General features: G+C 43.1%; 1 protein-coding gene across 4 annotated transcripts in view; it reads right to left on the reverse strand.

Moving 5' to 3' along the window:
- Positions 1-22,511, reverse strand: part of GRAMD4 (GRAM domain containing 4) — a 480,409-nt gene that overhangs the window by 105,056 nt on the left and 352,842 nt on the right. For all 4 annotated transcript variants that reach the window (XM_078679725.1, XM_078679714.1, XM_078679734.1 and 1 more), the window contains 2 exons: positions 13,790-13,815; positions 440-531 (listed from right to left, as the gene is read on the reverse strand). In XM_078679725.1, coding sequence (XP_078535851.1) covers positions 440-531; positions 13,790-13,815 — 118 coding nt within the window. The remainder of the gene's footprint in view (positions 1-439; positions 532-13,789; positions 13,816-22,511) is intronic.

Genomic DNA, 22,511 nt, shown 5'->3' on the forward strand with positions numbered 1-22,511 from the left:
AGGCACTCAGGGAGACTCCCTTACACACGAAGTGCGGTGAAAATCTGAGGAGAACTGCCTGAGCTGGGAAGGTTCTAGAGGGTGAGGACAGCTGATTGGCTGAGGCTACTATTTCAGGTCTTTTTACATAATGATGTAGATAGGCTGCTAAGTTTTGAGGCCTAGTTAGGCCTTTGGGCTTTCCAGCCTACTACAAGAAATTTTAGGCACTGCTATTATATATATAATTTACCGTGGGACTCCCGCCTCGACGACGGGTAATGATTCAGGCATGTGAATCTATGAAAGATACCCTAATACTGGATAACATATATGCGTATGCACTTTTTTATCAAAGATTCAGTTCTGTTGCAAAACTAGAACCCCCCCAATTATAAAATGTACATTAAGGCACGTTCATTAAATGTAAACTAAATTCAAGAACTAAACACTCACTTACAATAAAGGCAATCACCGAAGTGTAGACAGAATGCCAGTCTGATAAGGCAGAAAGATTCTTCACGAAACTTGTAACCGGTTTGGCACCTCTCTCTAAACAAAACAACGAAAAGCATCAAATCAGTCATGTTTTAAGCATTCTGACAACATTTTCATTGGCATTTTCTACTTACACATATCCCAGTATGTGACTCACATTGCTTGCTCATCTGACTAGTGCACGCGGTACAACCCCAGCAGCAGGCATCACTTAGTGCAGGAACTGAAAACATTAACTTAATGCACTCTGAGTGGCTGATTTGTGGCGTGATGAAACATGCCGCCACTGCTTCATGCTCCATAAACAGTGTCCATTACAGAAGCCTTTATGATGGCTCTAAATTAATGTATTATCTTTTCCTACGCGTCCTCACTTATCTAAACTGTTTCTTGGTCCCAGGCCTAGATCCGCAGACTCTCTGACGCGGATTAGCAGACGAGGAACTGAAAAGTATATACTTATGTTAGTGTACACTACCAGGTCTGTCGATTTCTGTTTTTGTAAACGTCTTTTTGTTATTCTTAGAGAAAAGATGATACACAAAATACATAAAAATGCAAAAGTGTGTCTAAATAGGAGTAATCCCAAAAGGGACGACCAAAAAGAAGTCAACTAAATACATGGCCAGAAAAATCATAATTGCACCAAATACAGCAACAGTCTTATGAGCCCCGCACCCCCCCCGACCCCCAAAGGAAAGGGAGGGGAAGGAAAAGCAGAAAAGAGAGGGAAAAGGGGGTGGCGAAAATTGTCTGGTGTGTCCCTATCGGACTCCACAGTACTGCATTATTTCAATGGTCTACTCTAAACCTAGGCACCCCTCCCCCACACTGGAGTTTCATGTGACAAGAGGGTTGTGATTCCCGACAAAGTTCCGTTGGAAGTTTCGGTCAGTCTAACGTACACGTTAAATTAAACCTCCCTTCAAATTTTACATAGATTAACCACTCCTTAGGCTGTCTAGACGGCCCAGCTGCTTCAGTGCATGTTCCACCATTCACTACCTTAAGTACCTTAAGTCTAATGGGCGCCCACTGCCAACCTTGTTACCCCGGCAACATATACAAGCTGTACATGGAGAGAGGCGTGCATTATTCAGCCACCCTACGACCCTTATACACGCTCAGAAAGAACCAATCTCGCATCCAACAGGGCCACTCAAAGTAGACAGCAAGAGAGGGTATTATAGTCCCATGAAAACCCAAAACCATTTCATTCCACACACACAGCCTCCGTAAAAATTGTATTGGCTATATGCAAAGAAATAAGCCGAGAACAGTCAATGCGCCAAAATTGAATAACTATTCCACAACAATCATGATCACAAAAAGCACCATGAGATGAATGAAGGTAACATTTGTGGAGCGTAATAAAACTCTTGACCCCTCACAAAATGGTTGCCGTCCACGTCACAGCACAGAATCAGCACTGTTGGCAGTGACTGAGGACATACGTAGCAGCCTAGATGTTGGGAACTCGGCAGCCCTAATTCTTTTAGATTTAAGTGTCGCCTTTGACACAGTTTCCCACAACATCCTTCTAGGTCGTCTACACGATATCAGAGTCAGAAGGTCGGCCTTGGCGTGGTTCCAGTCCTTCTTGAAAGGCAGAACTTTTCAAGTAGTGGTGCCACCTTTCACTCACAGGTGCATGCTATCAAACATGGGGTCACATAGGGCTCGATATTGGGCCCTGCGCTTTTCAACATCTATGTTCAACCCCTAGCTCTGTTAGCAAAAAGTAGAGGTTTGTCATTGGTTTCCTATGCCGATGACACCCAGTTAGTTATCGTCTCAAAGGAGTGTCAAGATAATCTTTTTAAATTTAAAGAGGACCTTTTAGCTATTTCTGAATGGATGACTGCAAACTGTTTACAGCTGGATGCAGTCAAGTCAGAAATTCTTGTGATGGGAAGAGACAGGCTCTCTGGTCTTAAAAGTGGTGGCCTGACAAATTAACACCCGCACCTTTGTTAAAGAAGGTAGTTAAGAACTTGGGCTTCTGGATAGATAGTGAGCTTTCATTTGACGCACATTCAAAGGCCTTAGCGGGATCATGTTTCGGTCTCCTGAGAGGGTTGAAACCTCTACTTGACTATTTTTCTCCTAAGGTCCGCCAAACTATTCATCAAACCACAATTCTATCGAGGCTAGATTATGGCAATTCTCTTTACCTAGGTGCAAATAAATCCTGTATTTCTCGTCTCAAAAGAATTCAGAATGCTGCAGCACGTGCTCTGCTAGCACTCCCTAAATCTTGTTCAGTTGCGAACCTTCTGCCTAAACTTCATTGGCTGCCGATAGCTAAAAGAATTCACTTTAAAACTGTGTGTAGCCCACAAAATGTTAACACATTAAGGAACGCCGATCTTAGCGGATCTCCTGGTCCAATATGTGCCTAATCGCCCCCTGCACTCTGCCAACTCTGGCTCAGTTTGTATTCCTCGATTCCATAGAGCCAGAGCTGGTGGTCGTTCTTTCAAGGTCCAGGCAGCGCACCTTTGGAGTTCTCTTCCGATCTCAATTAGAGGACTTCAGAACCATTTGGCATTTCGAAAGGCCATAAAGACCTGGCTATTCCCTGTGTAGGCTACTTCTTTGGGTTGGAGTGGTCCAGTGTCATTTGTTTGGGTAGCGCTGGGACGCCTCGTCACTGGGGCAGCTATGCGCTGTATAAATTTCAAAATAAAATTTAAAATAAATAACATGTTAGAGCCTGTGGCTTTGCACAGAACCATGTAGCAGAGAAAGAACAATAGTCATGCCACACTGTGTGACTTTCGAAATGAATTAATGGGAAAAGTCTTGGTGGATGAGCTGTGGTTTTCAGTTTGCTCTCGGCTGATATCTAGCACTGGTGTAATAATTGGTGTACCACCAACCACAAGTCCTAGTCCTACTAAGCACACGACAGAAGTGTTTGTGGGGTTAAAATCTGCAAACTCATAGCATCTGCCACCATCAACTCGTATTAGATCCGTTACAAGCCTGGTCCTTAATAAAGACAGCATTCTTACTTTTTCGATGTTTAAATTAGTGTTGCAGAGCCCTGAAAAAAGGAGTAGGGACTGGAGAATAAAGACACCATTGCCCTCCTTCTGAGGGGTTCACTGCTGAGGTACATAGTGGAGGTCTCCGCAGCCTTCCTATCTTGCTCTGGGACACAAAACGGCTGCATACCTCTGCATGCATCCAGATACACAAGTAAGTACACACCTACAAAGTACTGCCTGACGTAATGTCCTGCTCCATCCTTTAGACAAGGGCGCTAAGCATGACGGTACAAGCAGCTGAACAGCTTTTAGACAATCAGCAAGCAAAAGGAGGGGTCCTATTAGGTCCGATTACAACTACTTATTGTGGTTATGACCGGATCAGAACTTGCTCTCACTTCACGCGCTCACCAACGAGAATGCTGGCTCTCCTTAAAACCTTGGTCTTTTCATGAATGCACATAAGTTGCTGTGAGGGTACAAAAGACAGTGGGCATTCAGGTTCACTTCACAACTCCCGTATGAGAAATGGCAAGGGAGAGGCTGTGAATTATTAAGATGGCTGAGGTTACCTCAATGCTTTGCCACGCCAACCCACACCGGTTCAACTCAATAGCGCCCCGGTACTTCTCGCCTACCATATGAAAAGTGTGGCAGCAAGTACCTTCGGCACAGAAATTTGGGAGTTCAAAAACACAAAGTGTCTCTGCAAGGCAGAAAATCGATTTCCGCGCAGCCTGACTCGATTAGAACTGGGTATGAGGACTATCAAGCTATTTTTAGCTCTAAAACCTGTATTTCTATTGGGCGCAAATATGGACAAAACCAGATCTGGCTATCAACCGAAAAAAAGCCATATGTTAAGAAAAGTAATGTTCTTCTACACGTGGCAAGTGTGGCATTCATTTCACAGCATGCTCATAATCTGCGCCAATTAGCAGAGTGCGTTAATGGTCTGAGAGAAGGGTGAAGGTAGCCGATATTGTATCAGTATATCGGAGTACTTTGGGTGAAATGTGAGCTGGAGATCCGCCACAGCTTCCTGACCTTGGCTCGGAAACGATATGTCTTGGGAGGAAGGTCAGAAGGAACAGAGCTCACAATAAGGAGCCGCTGCTCTGCGAGCAGCTGCTTTCAGATCAAACAGAAACTGGAAAAATTGTGCGCCAGCAGATGAAGTGTAAAGATCCCAAATTAAGACGACATTTACATTGCGCACAAAGACAGTGTTTAGGGGTGCACATTGAGCCCAGTGGCGCAACACAAAATGATAGGGCCACCCTGCAAATTGTGGTGAGGGTCACTCGTCCCCTAGGCCGCACAGATATTCACTGGTGTTGGGCTCAATGGGGTCCCCCTACGGGGTTGCTCCCCCCCATGCTACAGGTGGCCTCTCGGGAAAGCAGGGTCATTTTGCAGAGCGTTTACCTTTTTCTTAGTCCATGCAGTTGCCTGCATTCTGCAAGGCATGCAATGGCATGGCTTTGGGAGGGGAGGGTAACCAGGAACCCGCCCCCTCCCCCCTTTGCGTGCGCTGTGGGGGCCTCCGTTATGCCCCCGATTGACCCCACTAGGAACGCCACACCTAAGGGACTAGACGAGGAGATATGCGAGCACATAAATTGGCTGGTGGCATTGGAAAGGGGGAGTAGGTGGAGTAGAATTGCTCAAACATCTCAAAGGAAATTGATGGAAAAAGCGAATTCAAAAGGGATAGTGCACTAATAAGGTTGCAAACAAAAATCATACATTTCACTACAGGAAACATTTTAAAATATTAACAGCTGGTGAGGTCATAAGCTATCAGAGATCTAGATGCAAAATTCTTGGCAACTTAAAAAGTTATCATCTGTTGGGGATAGGGGTGGACAATTTAAACATATTGCATCGGGTAATCTGAGTGAAGAAAGGTTTAACATTCTTAATGGCTATGCCATCTTACGAGCCCTTTATTGACAAATATATTCCTGAATGACATACAGATTACTACAGTGGCCCCCTACAGGACTCACTTATTCATTGTCAGATGTTATCAAACCAATGGACATTGAGGCACGTAGAGAGTTAAGCGTATTTTAGTTCCAAATTATGTAGACTGCAAGGGTAATACACAGGTATAGAAAATCTACATATCAGGACCCCAAGCATTTCTTTTGAAACCAGAATACATTTCTGTTTTTGTTTTTTTTACAACAGACAAGCATGTAGCACATAGAAGCCATTTTTCACAGCTTAGTATTTATGTCAACTTTTCAAGGCAAAAGGTCATGGGGACTACCACTAATAATCAGTTGTGGTCAATGATTATCACCCAAGAGACTGATGTCCAGAACCAATTGCACCTCTCATGGTGAAACGAGAATTGGCTAATCCAATAGATCTGGCACTCGCTAACCACCTTTTGGCTTTCACAAGGCTTGCTTTGCTTTGTGATGGTTTTTGTACATCTGAATTGTTGTGGGTGTTGCTGTACACTCAACAGTATTAAAAAAGAAAACACTGGCTAAAAGAAAACATTCTGGGTCTAAAAAAGAGCCCATTGGAACAATAGTCCCTGAGGCTGAAGGGAACTGCGGCGTATGCAGATGTGTTCTTTATGAAGGGTCAGAATGCAATCACGCACAGTCAAGTTAGACAATAACTGAAGTGGGATGGCACTGCCCCCAGCTGTATCTGGTAGTGGGCAACATAAAAATGTGAATGACAAAGCAACAGGCCATTGAATGAAGAAGGCTGACTGAAAGCCCTTATAAGTAATTACATAGTATATAACTTTAGTACAACCCAAAGGTCTTGGCTTACACCAGACTTACAAAAAAGAATGTAATGACTGGGCAAAATCGAAGAATGACTGGTCTTACAGTAGTAAAAGGTAAGCCTCTGTCTTTTATGGAAGCTGCAATTGAAGGAACTGATGAATAGTTCAATATGGTGGATGCTCTGTAGCTTAAAAAGCCAGAAACATCTGAACTGGGTCCAAGATTTCAAAGGTGGCAGTAGATATACCATAGAACTTGGTCTACTATGACAAAGTTAATAAAGTTATCAGGAAGAAGCTCTAGTCAATATCAAAATTGCTACCATCAGTCCATCAGTGAACTCAACTAACAATGGTCACCATTACTATACTTCATTTGTCGCTCCCAAATTACAAATAATTTACAAATACATACCACTGTTAACTAAAACCAACAGAACACACAATGGGTAAATGATTTTTAACAAAGTGTAGTGAACCGGTACATATACCTAGATGTTTTCTCTGCACCATGAAAATCATCGTTTCTAACCTCTTCAATGGCATAAAAGTGTCTTTTAAAAACAATGTACCTAACACAAATGTTGAAATCCTCTAAATTACTGGTAAATGTGCTTTATGTAGATGCATGTCATTATTAAACTGCCAATGAATTCCATCTCAGCTTTGCCGGTTTAAAAACAACATTTAAAGAGGGAAATTGGATGTTGGTAATTTATTATGGTCCCTACAAGTACTAAAACTGAAAACTCTGCAGCAATCAGCTACAGATACAAATACAGGCGATACTGGGATGCGGACCAGTTTATTGGTGTATACATATGGTCAACGGTTGAAAAGAAGAGCACAAAAACATTTTTAATACTAACCTGTACTTGAAAATTCTTTAAAGGAAAGCACATTCATTACAAGAAGTAGATAAATAAAACTGAAAGCTTTAATAATAATTTCATTTCAGATTAATAATTAATAAACAATACTACTGTTGCTGTTAAATCAGGCAGATAACTCACTAGGTTTAGATGTTTAACCACTTGTGTGCTCAGGATGGCCCCCGGCCGTCCTAAGTCACGCTGGGAGTGTGCTCAGGACAGCCGGGAGCCGTCTGAACGCCGCCACTTCCCCAGCGCAGCGCAAATTCCGCACCTGCGCTAGAGAAATAATTAGTGGGTGGAGTTCGGACTGCGCTCACACCCAGTGTGACGAAGGACAGTTGGGGGCCGTCCTGAGCACGCAAGGTTACGCCCCCTAATTAAATCCCCACACTGTGGCGAAATTATCGCCGCAGGGAGTTGGTTAATCCTTATGATCACAACAGTGGAGGTTATCCCTGCCAGCCAGCAAAGTCTCAACTGACCTGGACACCCTTTGTGACCAAAGAACCACTGATGTCATAACATTCCACAAAGAGATCGACTACAACACATTACCTTTCTTTCTTTACAAGCATACAGACAGACACGAAAAAACGAAGGACAATAAAAAACAGATTTGGTTCCACACACACCGTTTAAACTTTTTGCTCATTCTGAAGATGAAACACTACCACACACACGGAGTCTGATGGGAAGTCTATTGACTCTTGATTGATTTGACCTTAAAGTGAAACTCGCATCTCCTTCACTGGAACCAGAACCGTGATCATTCGGATTTCCTTCCATGCACCCGAATGTACATCCCGAGGAACAACCTCATTCCCAAAACACACAGCATCAGCCATCAGTATGGCAGCCCTACAAATCCTTCAATCACATTCCTCACAGGTTGCTTTGCCATTTAGCCTTCATTTTTGATTCAGAGTTATCTAACCATTCTGTAATGTGACATAATTTCTTCTCAATGCAACATTATAAGGACTTTTAAACTTTGACAAGCCCAAAATCAGATGTCCAGTCTTCACTTTTACACAATCACCCTCATTTAATGATTTGATACTGCTACACCCCTTCGCCATGCCAACATCACACACACACCATCACGCTCGGTGACTTTTCTTTTTCCATTTCGGGATCAGTTTGGTTTGACCAATATGTCCTCTAATTATAAAGGAAGTTTCACCTGTGGGTTTATTCGCAAGCACGCACACAGCTTCTGACAGTTTTTCTACAGCCATTTCAATGACTCCTGTAAACATAAGGCTTGTCCTCTCTTCCATTCCACTTGAATATACACAATCGTTTTAACAAGGTTTCACAACCAATTGCATTAAAAATCTTTTTATTTCTTTGAAAGTTAATTGTGTACCATTATCGGTGACAAGATATGACAGCACAACCTCAGAGGCAAAAATATCCCCGAGTACCTTGATAGGATTTGGTATGTCACTCAGTAATGTAACCAAGTATCAACCTCCAAAAAAGACTAAAGCAAACCTCACTTTATGAGTTAATGTGTATAGCTGACAAATGAAGACCAAAAACACAAGGGCTGCTCAGAATCCTGCATTTGTGAGCAAATCTGCACATCTTCCAACCCCAAACCTTGTATTTCCTTTACATATGACACACTCAAATCATATCAAATCAAATGGCGTCCTCATACCTCAATGGCAACTGTAGGAAACTACCATGTTTTATGTGTGGTGTACCCGCAGAGGTCTGCCGTATCTGTTTTTGTTTCCTATAGAACTCTGAGCTCTTTACCCCTGCTAACCAAAAGTAAAACGCCTGAGCTCCACCTCCTTAATATGGTTGAAATGTTATATTTGGCATATTTAGCCTCCCTATGAGTGCCTATTATAACCAGGGCCTCCAAGTGCAATGTCACTAGTAGATTAGAATCTATTGTGCCACGCACTACAGTGGAAGGGCAAACGTGGCTTCCTTTCTACTATTCTACCCTGACTGTAGCCATGTCAAAACAGCAAATCATCCTGTCTAAATAATCCCTATTGCAGGTCAAAACCTCCTTTTTATATATTAATACGTCACTGCTATGTAGGCCATATAACCTAAAAGGCAGGGTGCATGGTATTGAAAATTAGAACATATAGATATTTAATGTTCTAATGTCGCTACAGTGACTACCCCACTCAAAATCTATTTTCTCTGTAGGAAGACTGGCACCAATACGAGTCAGAGAGGAGCTGCCCAGAATCGGTTTGGCGTGACCACAGAGGAAAGTCTGCTTATTATTCTAGTCACATTTCTGGGTAGGTATACAGCCTCTGCACGAGGGGCAAAGGGTTTCAGCATCCAGGATTGAGGCAGAAAGGGACAGTGCTGAATGGTCTGAAGTAGTCAGTCAGAAAATGCAGCAAAAGTGTGTAGGATTACCACTGGGAACTTTTACCCTATTTTTTAGGGAGGAGCCGGAAGTCTCCACCACCCACAAGCTAGTGTCAGGTATACTTGTGGCATCTCAGGTCACCCTCTTTATAACACTCTCTGTACCATAGGAAGAACAGAAGACTGGACCTGCTGCCTGGGATCTAAGAGGAGCCCTGAAGAACTGGACCTGCTCTCTCTTGTAGCTACTGATGTACATAAAAAGCAATGGATGGAGAGCTTAAATTTGTTTCAGCCACTGCTAACTACTCGGGCCGCATCCCAGTCCATTGTTATTTTTCATACCAAACCACCTCAGTTTGGACCCAGTGACATGCAAATCATTCTTAACCCTGCACTTATGGGAACAGTTCAGCCAAATATTTGACTTCTTTATTAAGTAATTGGCACTTCTCTTTATGCAATGTCACACCGGCTCTACCCAGCAGGTTCAAAATGTTTTTCAAAATCAAGTTGTGCTCGTCCACAGTATGCTCAAGAATTATAATGTTGACTTGCTCATGCGCCTTTAAGATGTTGGTCATCATGCTCTGAAAAATACATGCCATAGAGACAAGACCAAAGGGTGTGGCTGAAATGTTAAAATCCTTGGGTCATTATCACCTGAAACTCTGAGTGCTAATTAATATGATGGTAGGTGTGCCGAAGATTCAACTTTGAAAAATATCAATCTTCCTTCAAACTATAACCATCTTGCCAACCCCAATGTAGGGCAACTGTAAACTGTTGATGATATTTTAATTCAGGCTGTGAAGCCCGAAGCACAACTGTAATTTTCCATCTGCTTGTTAAGTTATGACCACAGGGGATACCCACTGCACCAGCCTCATGAGTTCTATCTCACCACCTATGGCCACATCCTTCAGCATTTTCTTCAACTCCTCTCCCTGATAGCAACCGGTAGACTACTTTCACAATGCCTCACACATTGGGTTGCCTGCTTCAATTACACATGTATGTATTTAGCCACGTGATACTCCTAACTTGTCTTCTCTCATCCTTGGCATTGCTCACTATACCCCCCCCTTATTGATGACCTTCACCCTTCACCACCATTTTCTGGTCTTTACCCTAGAGATTGACGACAATGATGATGTGAAGGTCACATGATGAACAAAACCTAGAATATAAGGTCCTGACTTGCTTATGTAAACTTTGCACATGATCCCCCTCTCCCACAACACTATATTTGCCCACACGTATCCTAACATATTGATGCTGCTTCCTTGCTTGTCAGTGGGATTAATATCTTTTCGCCTAAACACAGACCATCATGTTCTCATCTATGATTATTCTGACACTATAGTAAACATGGAGCCTGAATTTACCATAAAGTGTACAGACTATACTGTTAATCAAAAACTCTGCTTTAGGCCTACGACTTCTTCCTCGCTTCACCTAACCTCTTCTATACTCCATACATTAGAGTTCTACGTGTCCTCACCCTCAATTGACACCACTAACTTTGCCCCTAACCCTACACTTTCTTGGCAAATTGACTCTCCTTCCATACCTCCTACATCTTTAAAGCAAATGAATTTTTGCAGTCTGAGCTATGAAAAAGTACTACAACACTGGTTTGAAATTTGCATGAATCAAATCCTTTACTTGCCCACTCACTACAGTTGCTCGACCTTCTATTTCCCGTTGAGATTTGTTTGTACACAACTACTACCTCATCATTCAACTAATCACTCAGAGCAGCTTCAGCAGTTTACCTCCATTCCTTGTACTCTGTAAGCTCTATTTCCCTCACACAAGAAGTCAACTGCTCAACTACCTCTGTGATATTAAGTTCTTTCATTAGCGTCGTTTTTTTCAGCCTACAGTCTCGCCTGCATCTTCGCACTTGAGCACTGGATTTATCAGTTCCTTCGACGTTTCTAGAAATGAAAATTTAATTGCCAATTATCCGAGGCAGGCAAAGAGCTCTTCACATGTTTAATTTTCTCTTTGAGGCAATATGAAACTAGTAGCTCATCACTGCAATATTCACGGTTTTGTCAAATCATATTTTCAATCTGTGTTTAGCTTCCTTATATATACACATATAGACATTCTGTATGGCATAACCTTGGAGGTTTCTGAACTACAGGGAAATATTTAAATATGTGCGGTCTTTCTTTGCCTAAGACACTTATTAACAAGGTTCTCCTTACTACACTCCTTACCAAAGCCACACAATTTCTTGAGGTGTCAGTCCGCTCCTCCCATCAAGTTGAGGGTGCACCTGGATTAGCTAAAAATAACTTGGCGGTTGAATGATGTCTTGGTTGAATTCCATACTGGCCCAAACTCTTGGAATGCTCAGAAAAATGTTTGGTGTTAATGTATAGGCTATTAATAATCAGTACGCTGTAATAATGTTATTGGTCATAAGATGGCAGCGCAGGCTACAACACCAAACTGAAACTGAGCCTTTCTTTGTTTCAATGATGAAAAGAAGGCGGGGTTACAGCACGAAGGCCATGATCTGTTCAGAGAAAGGTTGCCAAGGGCATCTTGAACACAGATGTTCAGGTCTTTTTGCGGGGCACTGGTGAGACCACAGAACGAATTTCAAATGTAACACACGCTGATCTTTGGAAGGTTTATAACGAATATCAAGGTAAGCATGCTTGTTGTCAGCCAAACGCTCGGACACTTTTTGGACCATCAAAAGGGTAGTGTATAAGGTCCATTGCGCTTACTGTTAGCTGTTGCACAGTGGGTAGTAGGTGTAAAAAAACAACTTTAAAGTAGAAAATGGTATTGGTGGCTTTCATAATCAAATATTCTCATTTACAAGACGACAGTCAGATGAAGATGCTTTTGCGTACAGGTTCTCTCCACTATTGACTAGGTCTGGCGGTACTCGTTGCTAACATTGTTGTAATAATCAGGGAGACAGCTCAGTAGTTTAATCCTCACAGACCACAACAATGAAGGTCTTCCCTGCCAGCCAGCAGAGACGACCCATGGTAACCCAAGAACCACTGATGTACGAGTTCAGAGGGTTTGGATTTTTGAGGATCTACATCAAAGCTCTCAAATCTTATGCGGGGCCAGGGACAGGGATGGAACGAAGCATATGCTATACTGTCAGGACTTCTAGTGGTACAGAGCAGAGCCAACCATTTATTAAAAGACAGCAACGAGGTGGATTTCCATTCTGATAGTATAACCTTAATTCCCAAACGAATTAAGATTTAGTAGGGATCCTTGTAGAGTGAAGAAGACGTATTGAATTTGGACCGATAATTCAAACTTTTTTAAACCTGTAAACATACCCTCTATGGTGCCTTGATCTGTGTCGCATTTCCAACAGGTGTCTGAGTTAGTCAATCCCAGTGTGTGTAGCGTTATGGGTATGCAGTAGGTTTTATGTAGGAACTCGTAAATATTTTAAAGATAAACCTCCGACACTCTTTACATAAAAGAATATATGTGTGTTGAGGTATTAGTTGACTGTATGCTTATTATCTATCAGCAGTATGTGTTATGAAGCATTGTATATTGTGGACCTTTATTAAGACACATCCAGAACATGCACTATTGCCGAGTTAAATGTATCGTCTTGATAGCTGGGTGCCATGTCATTCCTTCCTCCCCTTTTCCTATCCTTTGAATCCTGGATTTCAAAAATAGGTGTGATACATGGCAGTTGTATTCGCATTACGAATGCAGAAAATAGACTCTTAGGAGGTGGGAACTATATGAGCTACACCCACCATATCAGTGTCGCTTACGTGGTCAGCTTTGTTGTATCAAAAGATGAAATTATAAATATCTTGTAAATCTTCTTTCTGGTTTCTCATTAGTAAGCATTATTGTAAGAGCAACTACAAAAGTACAATTTGACTTTCATTTCTGAACATTTCTATTCCTTTGCTGAAATGTCCTTTTGTTACATAAAATCAATAAAAGTCACTGGACATAAAAAAAGAACAACTTGTGTCACAAAATTCCAAAAACAGATGGACTAAAAAACTTCTTGTAACTTATTGCAAATTACTTATTTAATTTTTATGTAATTAAGACAATAAGAAAGCCGATGTGCTTTTATAGAGCTAGAACACAACTCGAGAATGTCAAAAGGGTGATATTTCCCTCAGCAATACAGCTTTAGCTGTAACATTAAGTTGTTTGTGTTTCTCCAGGAAGCTACTTTTTATTTTTAATAGACAGTCTCAAAAGGAAAACCAAATGCAATTATCTGGCTAAAACATTTCCTGGCAGAACTTTTACCCATCTCACATTATTTCCGTAAGCATGAAATTTCAATCAATACTTACTTAGCCGTCTCATATTTTCAGTTAACCTGAAAAATATAAAAAAAAATATTTAGCTCTATTGCATATGCTGAAACACACAACAGCACCACCTCTTCTCCCCTCTAGCCCCCACCCCCGGAACCAACCATGTGCCATTTGGTACAAGACAAAGAAAGCAACAATTCATAGTATGAGAGTCACCAAACCGGACTTGCGTACAAATGTCATGCATTTCTGCATTAAAAGTTGTTAAGCCCTTTACTACTTTGAAAGACCAGTCTCTTCGCAATTACTTTTGATGCATACTTTCGCTTGTCAAATGTAAGTAAAAGGCTTGACACGTTAGAAAAGAACCGAATCGTAACATGTTTCTTTTTTGCAATGGGTAATGCTAAACCGGTTTGCTTCAACGAACAGGAGCCCGGACAGGTTGGCAGTCAACACCGACCATCATAGTACTGAAAGTAGAAGCAGACCGTGCTTTTATCGTGGCCTGCTATTTTTAACTTGAGGGCCATTATACAGTCATAAATCATATCATAAGAAGCTTTATGACACTCCTGCCAGACCCTGAGAAAACCCTCTATGGAAAACGTAACCAGAATATTAAAATAGTAGTGGACACTTGCAGCACCCAAGTTCAAGGTCACATTATCAAAAAAGTAAGTTTTAATTTAAATAACTTCCAATCCTATTACCCTACAGAAGGTTGGTGTTATTGCTATGACTGGATTTGCTCCCTTATGTTTAGATTGTGATTCCCCGCCCCCTACTTTACGCTCTACATGACTACCACAACATCCAATCCCCTTTTCAACCCTTTATCCATCTCTGGTTACTCCCTACCTCACTCGCCTCTAGGGTCATGTCTTCGCTAATCTCAACTCTTCAACCATCTGCACTCTTCTGTTCTCCAATGTTCTCTGCATCCCTTTTGGTGCAGTCCGCCGTTCATCATCCTCTCCCCCTACTTTCGGCTGCCTCTGGCCGGTCTATTTTTGTCCCTCTGCCTATGCATCTCTCCATCACAAAGTTTCTCACTTGCTCCACATTCCTTTCTCATCTCCCCTCCCACACATGACGGTATGTCCGCCTTCACTCTTCTAGGTCGAGCAGGAAGCCATTCTGGGGTAATAAACAAAGTTGGGGACAGGATAACATGGGCAAGCAGGTTATGGGAAATCCCATTAGAGTTGTGGCTTGAGTTATCGATGTAGTTAAAGCACTACATTCAGATCGACACTTGGGGAATTTAACCTGTGATTGCATTAATGCTGCAGTTCTGACCCCACTTTTAAGCCACGTACAGGAGAAAAATGCGTTGCTCCCTGCAGATCACATGCATTTAAACCAGGCATGAAAAATAAAGGAATACCTGCTGTGCATGTCAAAAGCCTGCAGACAAAGCCAGATATAGAGATTATCAACTTTTCTAAGAGAAATCACAGTCCATGTAATAGTTCTTAAAATAGCTGCTGAGAAATTACATTTTTCATTTTGAATTTCTATAAATGAATAGCTATATTTATACGGCTGGCCTAGCCATTTGGGCAGTGGGTACATCAGACTGTCAGAAAAACAGACACAATTTACTGAATGTGCTCGGGGTTTTCCCTGTTGTCCATGCAAGAGGGCCTTAGTACAGTCTCGAGACATTTTTAGCATAAGGAAAAACATATTTTTTCCTAAATAGACAGTCATAGCTCTAACATTTGAGTGAGACTCACATTTCAGGAGCAGTTTAGGGTATCTCCCCGGTTTCCATCCTGTGCATACCCTGGCACCAGAAACCACGTCTCACAGGTGTTAGTACGTTTTCCACAGCCGGCACTGTACAGCTGTATTTACATATATGCATCTCTGCTGCTGCCTTCTTATGAAAGTGGTGGATTTAGCCAGTGCCAAAGATATAGGCAGAATGGTTTTATAAGTAAGAGAACGCCTATAGACTACAAGTAACAGTCACAATAATTATCTCCACACTGCCAATAAAGTATCAGAGCTCGGTTCGCACAGAAACAGATATTTTAAAGGTCGCCACTGAAATGTATAATTTATCACTTTATAGAAGGAAGAGACCTTTGCTTACAAATACTGGTTAATCTTTCAGCAGCTTTTGACACTGTTGATAATCACTGGCCAATAAAACTCCCTGAATTCTTTACTGATTTTGAGATCAGATCTTGAACCAGCCCTTCACCTCTCAATCATCACACCAACTGGAGAAAACTAGGAAACACTCGTCAATTGAACAAATGAACCTTGGTGTCGCTCAATTCTTTTTTTTAGCCACATCATGTAATCTACCAAGCAGCTCTCTGCAAATCAAATATTGATGGGCACTGGAATTACCATATATCAATTGACTAATGACAAGCAGCTATATGTCAAGATATCATGCATCAATGACATTATCACCCTCAATTAATGTTGCTGAAAACTAAGCAATGAATGTCAAACTTTTTTATCTGCCTAAATCCCCCAAACAGAATAAATTAATAAATAATGAATTTTATTGGTCATGAATTAAAACCTTATCAATATCAGCATCAACCGTCTACTCAAATTTACCATTACCAGAGTATGGAATGTAAGGGGTATATAGATTGCTTGGGGTGGGGCCGACAGACACCCTACAAAACTTACATGCCAGAAAAAGTATGGAGAATGCCACAAACATCGCCACGGTTCTGGTGGAATGTGCATAGAAGTAAAATATTTATCTTGTAAGGAATAGCAATGAAATGTACACTGAGTAACGCAACTGACAATGGTGGTTTACCCAGCAACCTTTTCCATGCATCTGCCACTGTATGTAATGAACAGGGGCGGTGGGTGACATTTGAAAGTGGTGGGGCACAGTGATTTGCATACTGCACCGTAGCGAGCGCAGCGAGCGAGCCTGAACCCCATAAGGGGGGTTTGGGGGGATAACCCCCCCAAGAAAAGTTTGAAAAAAAAGAAGAAAAATCGTGCATTTTCAAGCAAATTTGAGAAAGCAGGAAGGTTAATAAAGCAATTGTGAAAGTGCAGTTATTCCATTAATAGATGGCATAACATAGGTAGCTGCTTATTCAGTATAACCACAGAATGACCATGCAAGGTTCTACAGCATATTCTAAAGCATAACAAAACAAGTGGAACTACCCCTCCCTTAAACCATACAAAAGAGGATGAATGAACTAGTCAAATAACAAAAAACAGGGGAGGAATAGGAAACATACATGGGCAAAAAAGCGAAATGACAAAGCAAAATTTACAGCGTGATAAAGAAACCTGTAAAATTAATAAAATATCAGATATGCATGTAATAGCAACCCAGCAATAAAAACATTATTCAAATATGTAATCTCTTGTTTAGGAAAGATAGGAATTCTTCAGGCTGCTCTCCCTCCTAGAGAGGGTAAAAGAACTACAAGGACTGGCTACACAGCCATGAACACAGTTGGACGGCTCTCCAGAAGAACCTGTGCACAAATCTGGGGGAGACCCTAAGATTATGTGGTTTTAATGCATTCACCGCCATGTATCTGCAGCAGAAATGCTCTGGGTCTGAGAGAAGCACTGGCTTTTGAGAGATTTTGTTGCTGCCGTCTCTTGCTGCTCCATCATCACAGTCCCTACCAAGACCGGCGTAGCCTCAAACCTATTTGCTCTGGGTCACGCCTTGAGTCCTGCATTGCTTGACAGGTTACTTCAGGCTCGAGGACTCTGATTACTGGTTTACATTTTGCATTTTCTTAGTTACATTGAAAATGGTTCCAGCAAGACTTAATGTTTCAGGTTGGTTTTGCTGCCAACTCTATTTTTGTGGAGTTTCTTTTTAAGTTTTGGCTTTTAGCTAGCTGAAGGCAGACCTATTGTTTTCAATACATAAAAGAGTTTGCGTAACATTTCATAGCAGACCGCCAAAGGGACTAACAGATGCTCTCATCGACCAGTCTCGATGCAGAGAAACGGCGATGCTCCAAAAAGCTATCAAATGGCACCATGCGGCGCATTAGCCAAATAAAAGGCAAAGTAGGACTGAGAGAAAGCACACTTAAGGTCTCATTACTCATGCTAACCAAGTTTGCGCAAGTTAAAACTACCATTTTGGTATGTGTGCGCTTTCAACCTTTTTTGGAACATTTGATTCATGTGCATATGGTATGCTTTTTTACTGTCGTAATGTGAGGAAGGATGCTGCACACTTGTCCTCTACTCACTCCAGAATATTCGTGCTTTTGCAGCGTATAACTGCGGCTCTGTGAGGGTTCACCGCCAGAAACATGGACCATCTCTGCAAAGAGGAGGCTATCCGTCCACTTCCCTCAATGGCCGCTGACCCAACGGAGGGCACATCAGCTGTAGGCCTGCATTCACCCCACTCTACCAGAAGCCACAGGGCAAGCAGAGGGTAGTGGACATCAAATGTGGTTGATGGGGCCTTATTCTCCGGTGAGTTGGAATTCCTTCTAGTACAGCGCTGCATATTGGGCCAAGTTAATCCTTAAAACACCGGACAGCAAGAGCAGCGATTGCACAGGAGCAGTTCAAAGCTGTTTGGGAAGGTATCGAGGAGGGGAAAGACTCAGAACTCAAGCAATAGGTTAAATGAGTGAATACAGACACCAGTGCTTTCCTTTTTAAACAAATAAGAAGTTCTTTTAATCGCATGAAAATATATTGCAGCCTATGTTGAAAAGAACTATAGGAATGCATCCTAAGGGGTTCGACATACAGAGAAGACATTTGAATTAAGCACAGACGCATGTTCAAATGGTGTAGTGGAACAGCTTTCCTGTATTATGTGACACTTGGGTCAGTTGACTTTGCAGTTCCTGTTTGTGGGTTTCAGTCATCTTTAAAAGTCTACCAACATCTGCTTTAACAACTAAGTCAATGCCTCAAACATTGGCGTTCACCTGATGTGGGAAACACTCCGGAAATGTGCGGCTTTTGTCTGCATGGGGTGAACAGCCATGCTCACGGCCATCTGAGCTCGTAGGGACAGCTCAGTTTCACCCTCTGCGATAGGCTTGTGAGTACCGCCGTGGGTCAGTCAAGTCGCTCTGGACAGACGTTCCATCACTCACGGTGGGAGGATGATTTCCTCCGCACCGTGATGCTGGAGCGAGGCCCTTGAGGGCTCATCAAGTAGAGTCTGCACAGGTCCCCTTTCTTCCCCTGTAGCGACTACTGGAATGGGCAACCATGTTCGAATCTGGTCTTTGGTAGGGCTGGAAAGCAGTCTCTCAGGTTCATGCACATTAGACCTGGACACAATTCCTTGGCGATCTGCTTTTGATGGGCAGCTCAGCAACCTGGAACCGGAACCAAGCCGGATAGATCTTTTCTTGATCAGGAATGTTGATCTACCATCTACAGTTCAGGAACCAATTTGAAGTGTTTCTTTTTCATAACTTGCTTCTCATTCTGCTGATTTTGTGTAGGATGACGGCTCTTGCAGCAGGAGTGATTATGCTGGCTCCCAGCAGGAGTACCCGTCACATGAGCACAACTTGTGTGAAGCACCACACCTTGCGGTCAGTTTTACCAGAAGGGCCACTCAAAAGAGAACAGAAGGCTCAGGTCCTGCTTAGAAACTTCTCTCCCTCCAACGACAGCTAGTGACACCACCACCATCAACCAAATAGAAAAGCTGAGCAAGGTCTACTACACAATACCTTGCTAAATAGGTCATAGATTTTCTAAAAGTAGCAGTCTCCATTCATCCACACTTCAGTGTCGAGCTACACCCTGTAGCACATAAATTTAGGCAGTGCAATACCACGGTCTAGGGAGGCTGAATCACAAAATCTTGTGTCACGTGACAACCTTGGCAATCCAAAAAATGATCCCTCTGGCTACAGCATACACATTCTCAAACATCTAGTATGCTACCAGGCACTATATGTACAACGCAGATGGACTTGCAGACTGGGAAGTCATTTCAGTGTCTGTGACATGCTAGAGGAACTTTATGCAAGCAGGCGCTCAAAACAGTTTAAAAGCCCTTTTAAAAGAATAGTGGGTTATGTTGCCACCAATGCTCACAGTAGATGTCCCAGAGATACAGGCTGTGCTCGTGTGCTAACTAGAGTGCGCTCTGCAGGTGCCCCTCTTGGACTCAGAGACAGGCTCTGGGTCTCATGGTCAATTTTGTGTCTGAGCCTCACATACATGAAGAATTTGTTTTTTTCTCTACTAAACGAAAATTAGGATACCAGAGTGACTTGTAGTGACTTAACTCAGGGCATGTAACAAGTTTTTGTAAGGTAGGTGGCAAATGTTTGTTCCGCCCCGCTTTCTTGATGTGAAAAACAACTAGTGATGGTTTTGCTTTTACTCAGCAGGTGGAGTCGCTGTGAAGAATTGTTACTGATCTGTAGTAATTCAGAAAGTGGCTACCTCCAGCTCAGATTTTGCTTTGCTAAACAAGCTTTTGGCATTGCCGTGGCTAGTCGCAGTGGTATTTAATTTTTTATTTTTTAGATATAGTGCACCATGAACCCCTTGTCAACTTCTAAGCACTGTAAATGCAAGTGCTATTAAACCTCAATGGAATGGTAAATTATGTATTGACCTCTAAACATGAAAGGACGCATTGGCCCTGACATATTGATGACATGCTGATCATGAGATTTGTGATATGAAAGTTAAATTCACTGAGCCTCAGTACTTAAAATGGAAATATAGAAGTTCAGCTGCTAACTCAGAGTGCCTGTCTGCTCCAGAGAAGTGCTGGTACTCTCCCTTTGAGTGTATTACAACAGTGCTGAGAAGTGCATGTGCTCTCCCTTTCAAATTAAAGTGGTGCAAGAACTCGGTACTGGGCAGTACCCGCTCATTTTAAGCACTGTTGAGCCGTCTTGCCGACTAAGTAGCAGAAAACAATTCCGCTAATATAACCCAGTTATTACAAAGAGCAGTCAGAAGGGCATATATTAAACATTTATATTAGGGAAAGTTCTAATTAAAATTAATGAGGACACACCCTCCAGTCCTGTACCTCTAATTGCAGGTGTAATAGTTCGATTAGTTCAATTAAGTGAAGTAGGCCTGCCGTGCTGCGCCACAATCCACCCAGGATTGCTTCATAACAAGTGGCAGTTTGAAATCCTGCGGGAGACCCCCTGAGGAGAAAATGGAGGACCCCGAGGGAGCAGGGATGGAATGTAGGCCGAGTGCTCCTCTCCCGCTCATCGTCTGCTCTCCCTGCTGTCTGCAGAGCGCTCCTCCCAGCACAGCGCCCCCTCGCAGTCTGAAGAGGACTACCGGACTCTGGTGGGGGGCGCCGTGACGCTGTCATTCGTGGCGCTGCGTGCGTGCAGGGGTGCTCCTCCACGGTGCCAAGTTTCAATGATATCGTTGTTAGGCAAAGTGTTCCGAGGGCGAGGGCATTATCCTAGCATCACATCCTGCTGGCACGAGCATCCACTGGTGACATTTCGGAGTATTCTAATTCCCGAAATGAGAAGCATATTTATCTCGTTTTTTCTCGTCTAAGGACATCTGTGGGGTTTATTGAAACCGATTGTGCAGCCAGAAAAGCGCCTTGTGTATTTGCATGATGTTTTGATGACTTCTCTCCTGGAGTAACAAACTCAAAATGTTTATTTGCTGTCAGGGTCGGACATGGACGAAAACTAGCCCCGGGCACCAAAATAAAAGGAATTAAATACCAACAAAAGTGTCTCATGTTTGTAAATTGGAGCAGTTCTAAACGTGGAAAGATATGCGGTCTGTTTTTTTTAAAGGTAATGAAGACTGCATGGCTTTGAGATTGCCGCAGGAAATGCTTGTTTTAATGTCATGGAAATCAAGAGTAAAACTCGGCGTAATCCTTGATTCCCACTTCCCTGTGCAGTGCCCCTCACTCACCTATATCATTGCGTGCGTTTGTGCTGTGTTCTCACTTGACTGTGAAGTCACTTCTCACTGCCTGCGAAGCGCCCCTCTCACTCAACGGAATGACTGTGTGCACTTTTCTCCACTCCCTCGCACAGCGCGGTGCCTCTTCCTCCTCGCTGTCTGCGCAGCGCTTCTCCCCCAACTCACTCACAAGCATTATGTCGGAGGGTGGAGCCACACTCAGTTACCACAGAGAGAGGTGCTTGTTGTAGCGTGGGGTCAGCGGTGGGAGGTGGACTGGCGGAGGCAGGCAGCCCAGGATTGCCACCACGTGGATTTCCCACTAACAGACCGCAGTGGGGATGGTTTATAATATATCAGCCAGCCTGTCTCATTCCACAGGGTGTCCCAAATCCGTGAAAAAATATGACCATGAACAGAGGAAGAACGGAACCCACGCACCCGGCGAAATGGCCAATCACTGCATGGCTTCACTCTGAAGCCATGCAGTGATTGGACATTAAGTTGTGGCGCAGAGGCAGTGTGTGTGTGCCACCCCCACGCGCGGCATCCAATGATGGATGCCGCGCGGTGGACCAGCCAATCCTGGCGCTGCATGCAGCGCCAGGATTGGCTAGGGGGGCACATTTGCTGCTCGCCCTGTCGCCCTTTGTAAACCCGGGCTGTGGCAGGTGAGTGGCAGGCGAACAAGTACCCCTGGGTCCCGCAGTGCGCATGCTTCGGCTAGTTGGAAACTAAATCGCACTTGCGCACTAGGGTCTGCTGCAGCCTGAGTGTGTGACTGTCTGACACTCAAGCTGCAGCAGGCCACCCCCCTGCACTCTCCGAAATCGCCGGGTGTGTCCCGGATTCCCGGCGGCTGATTACCTGAATGAATGTATTGATT

This window comes from Lissotriton helveticus, chromosome 1_1 (assembly GCF_964261635.1).
Source record: "Lissotriton helveticus chromosome 1_1, aLisHel1.1, whole genome shotgun sequence".
NCBI lineage: Eukaryota > Metazoa > Chordata > Amphibia > Caudata > Salamandridae > Lissotriton > Lissotriton helveticus.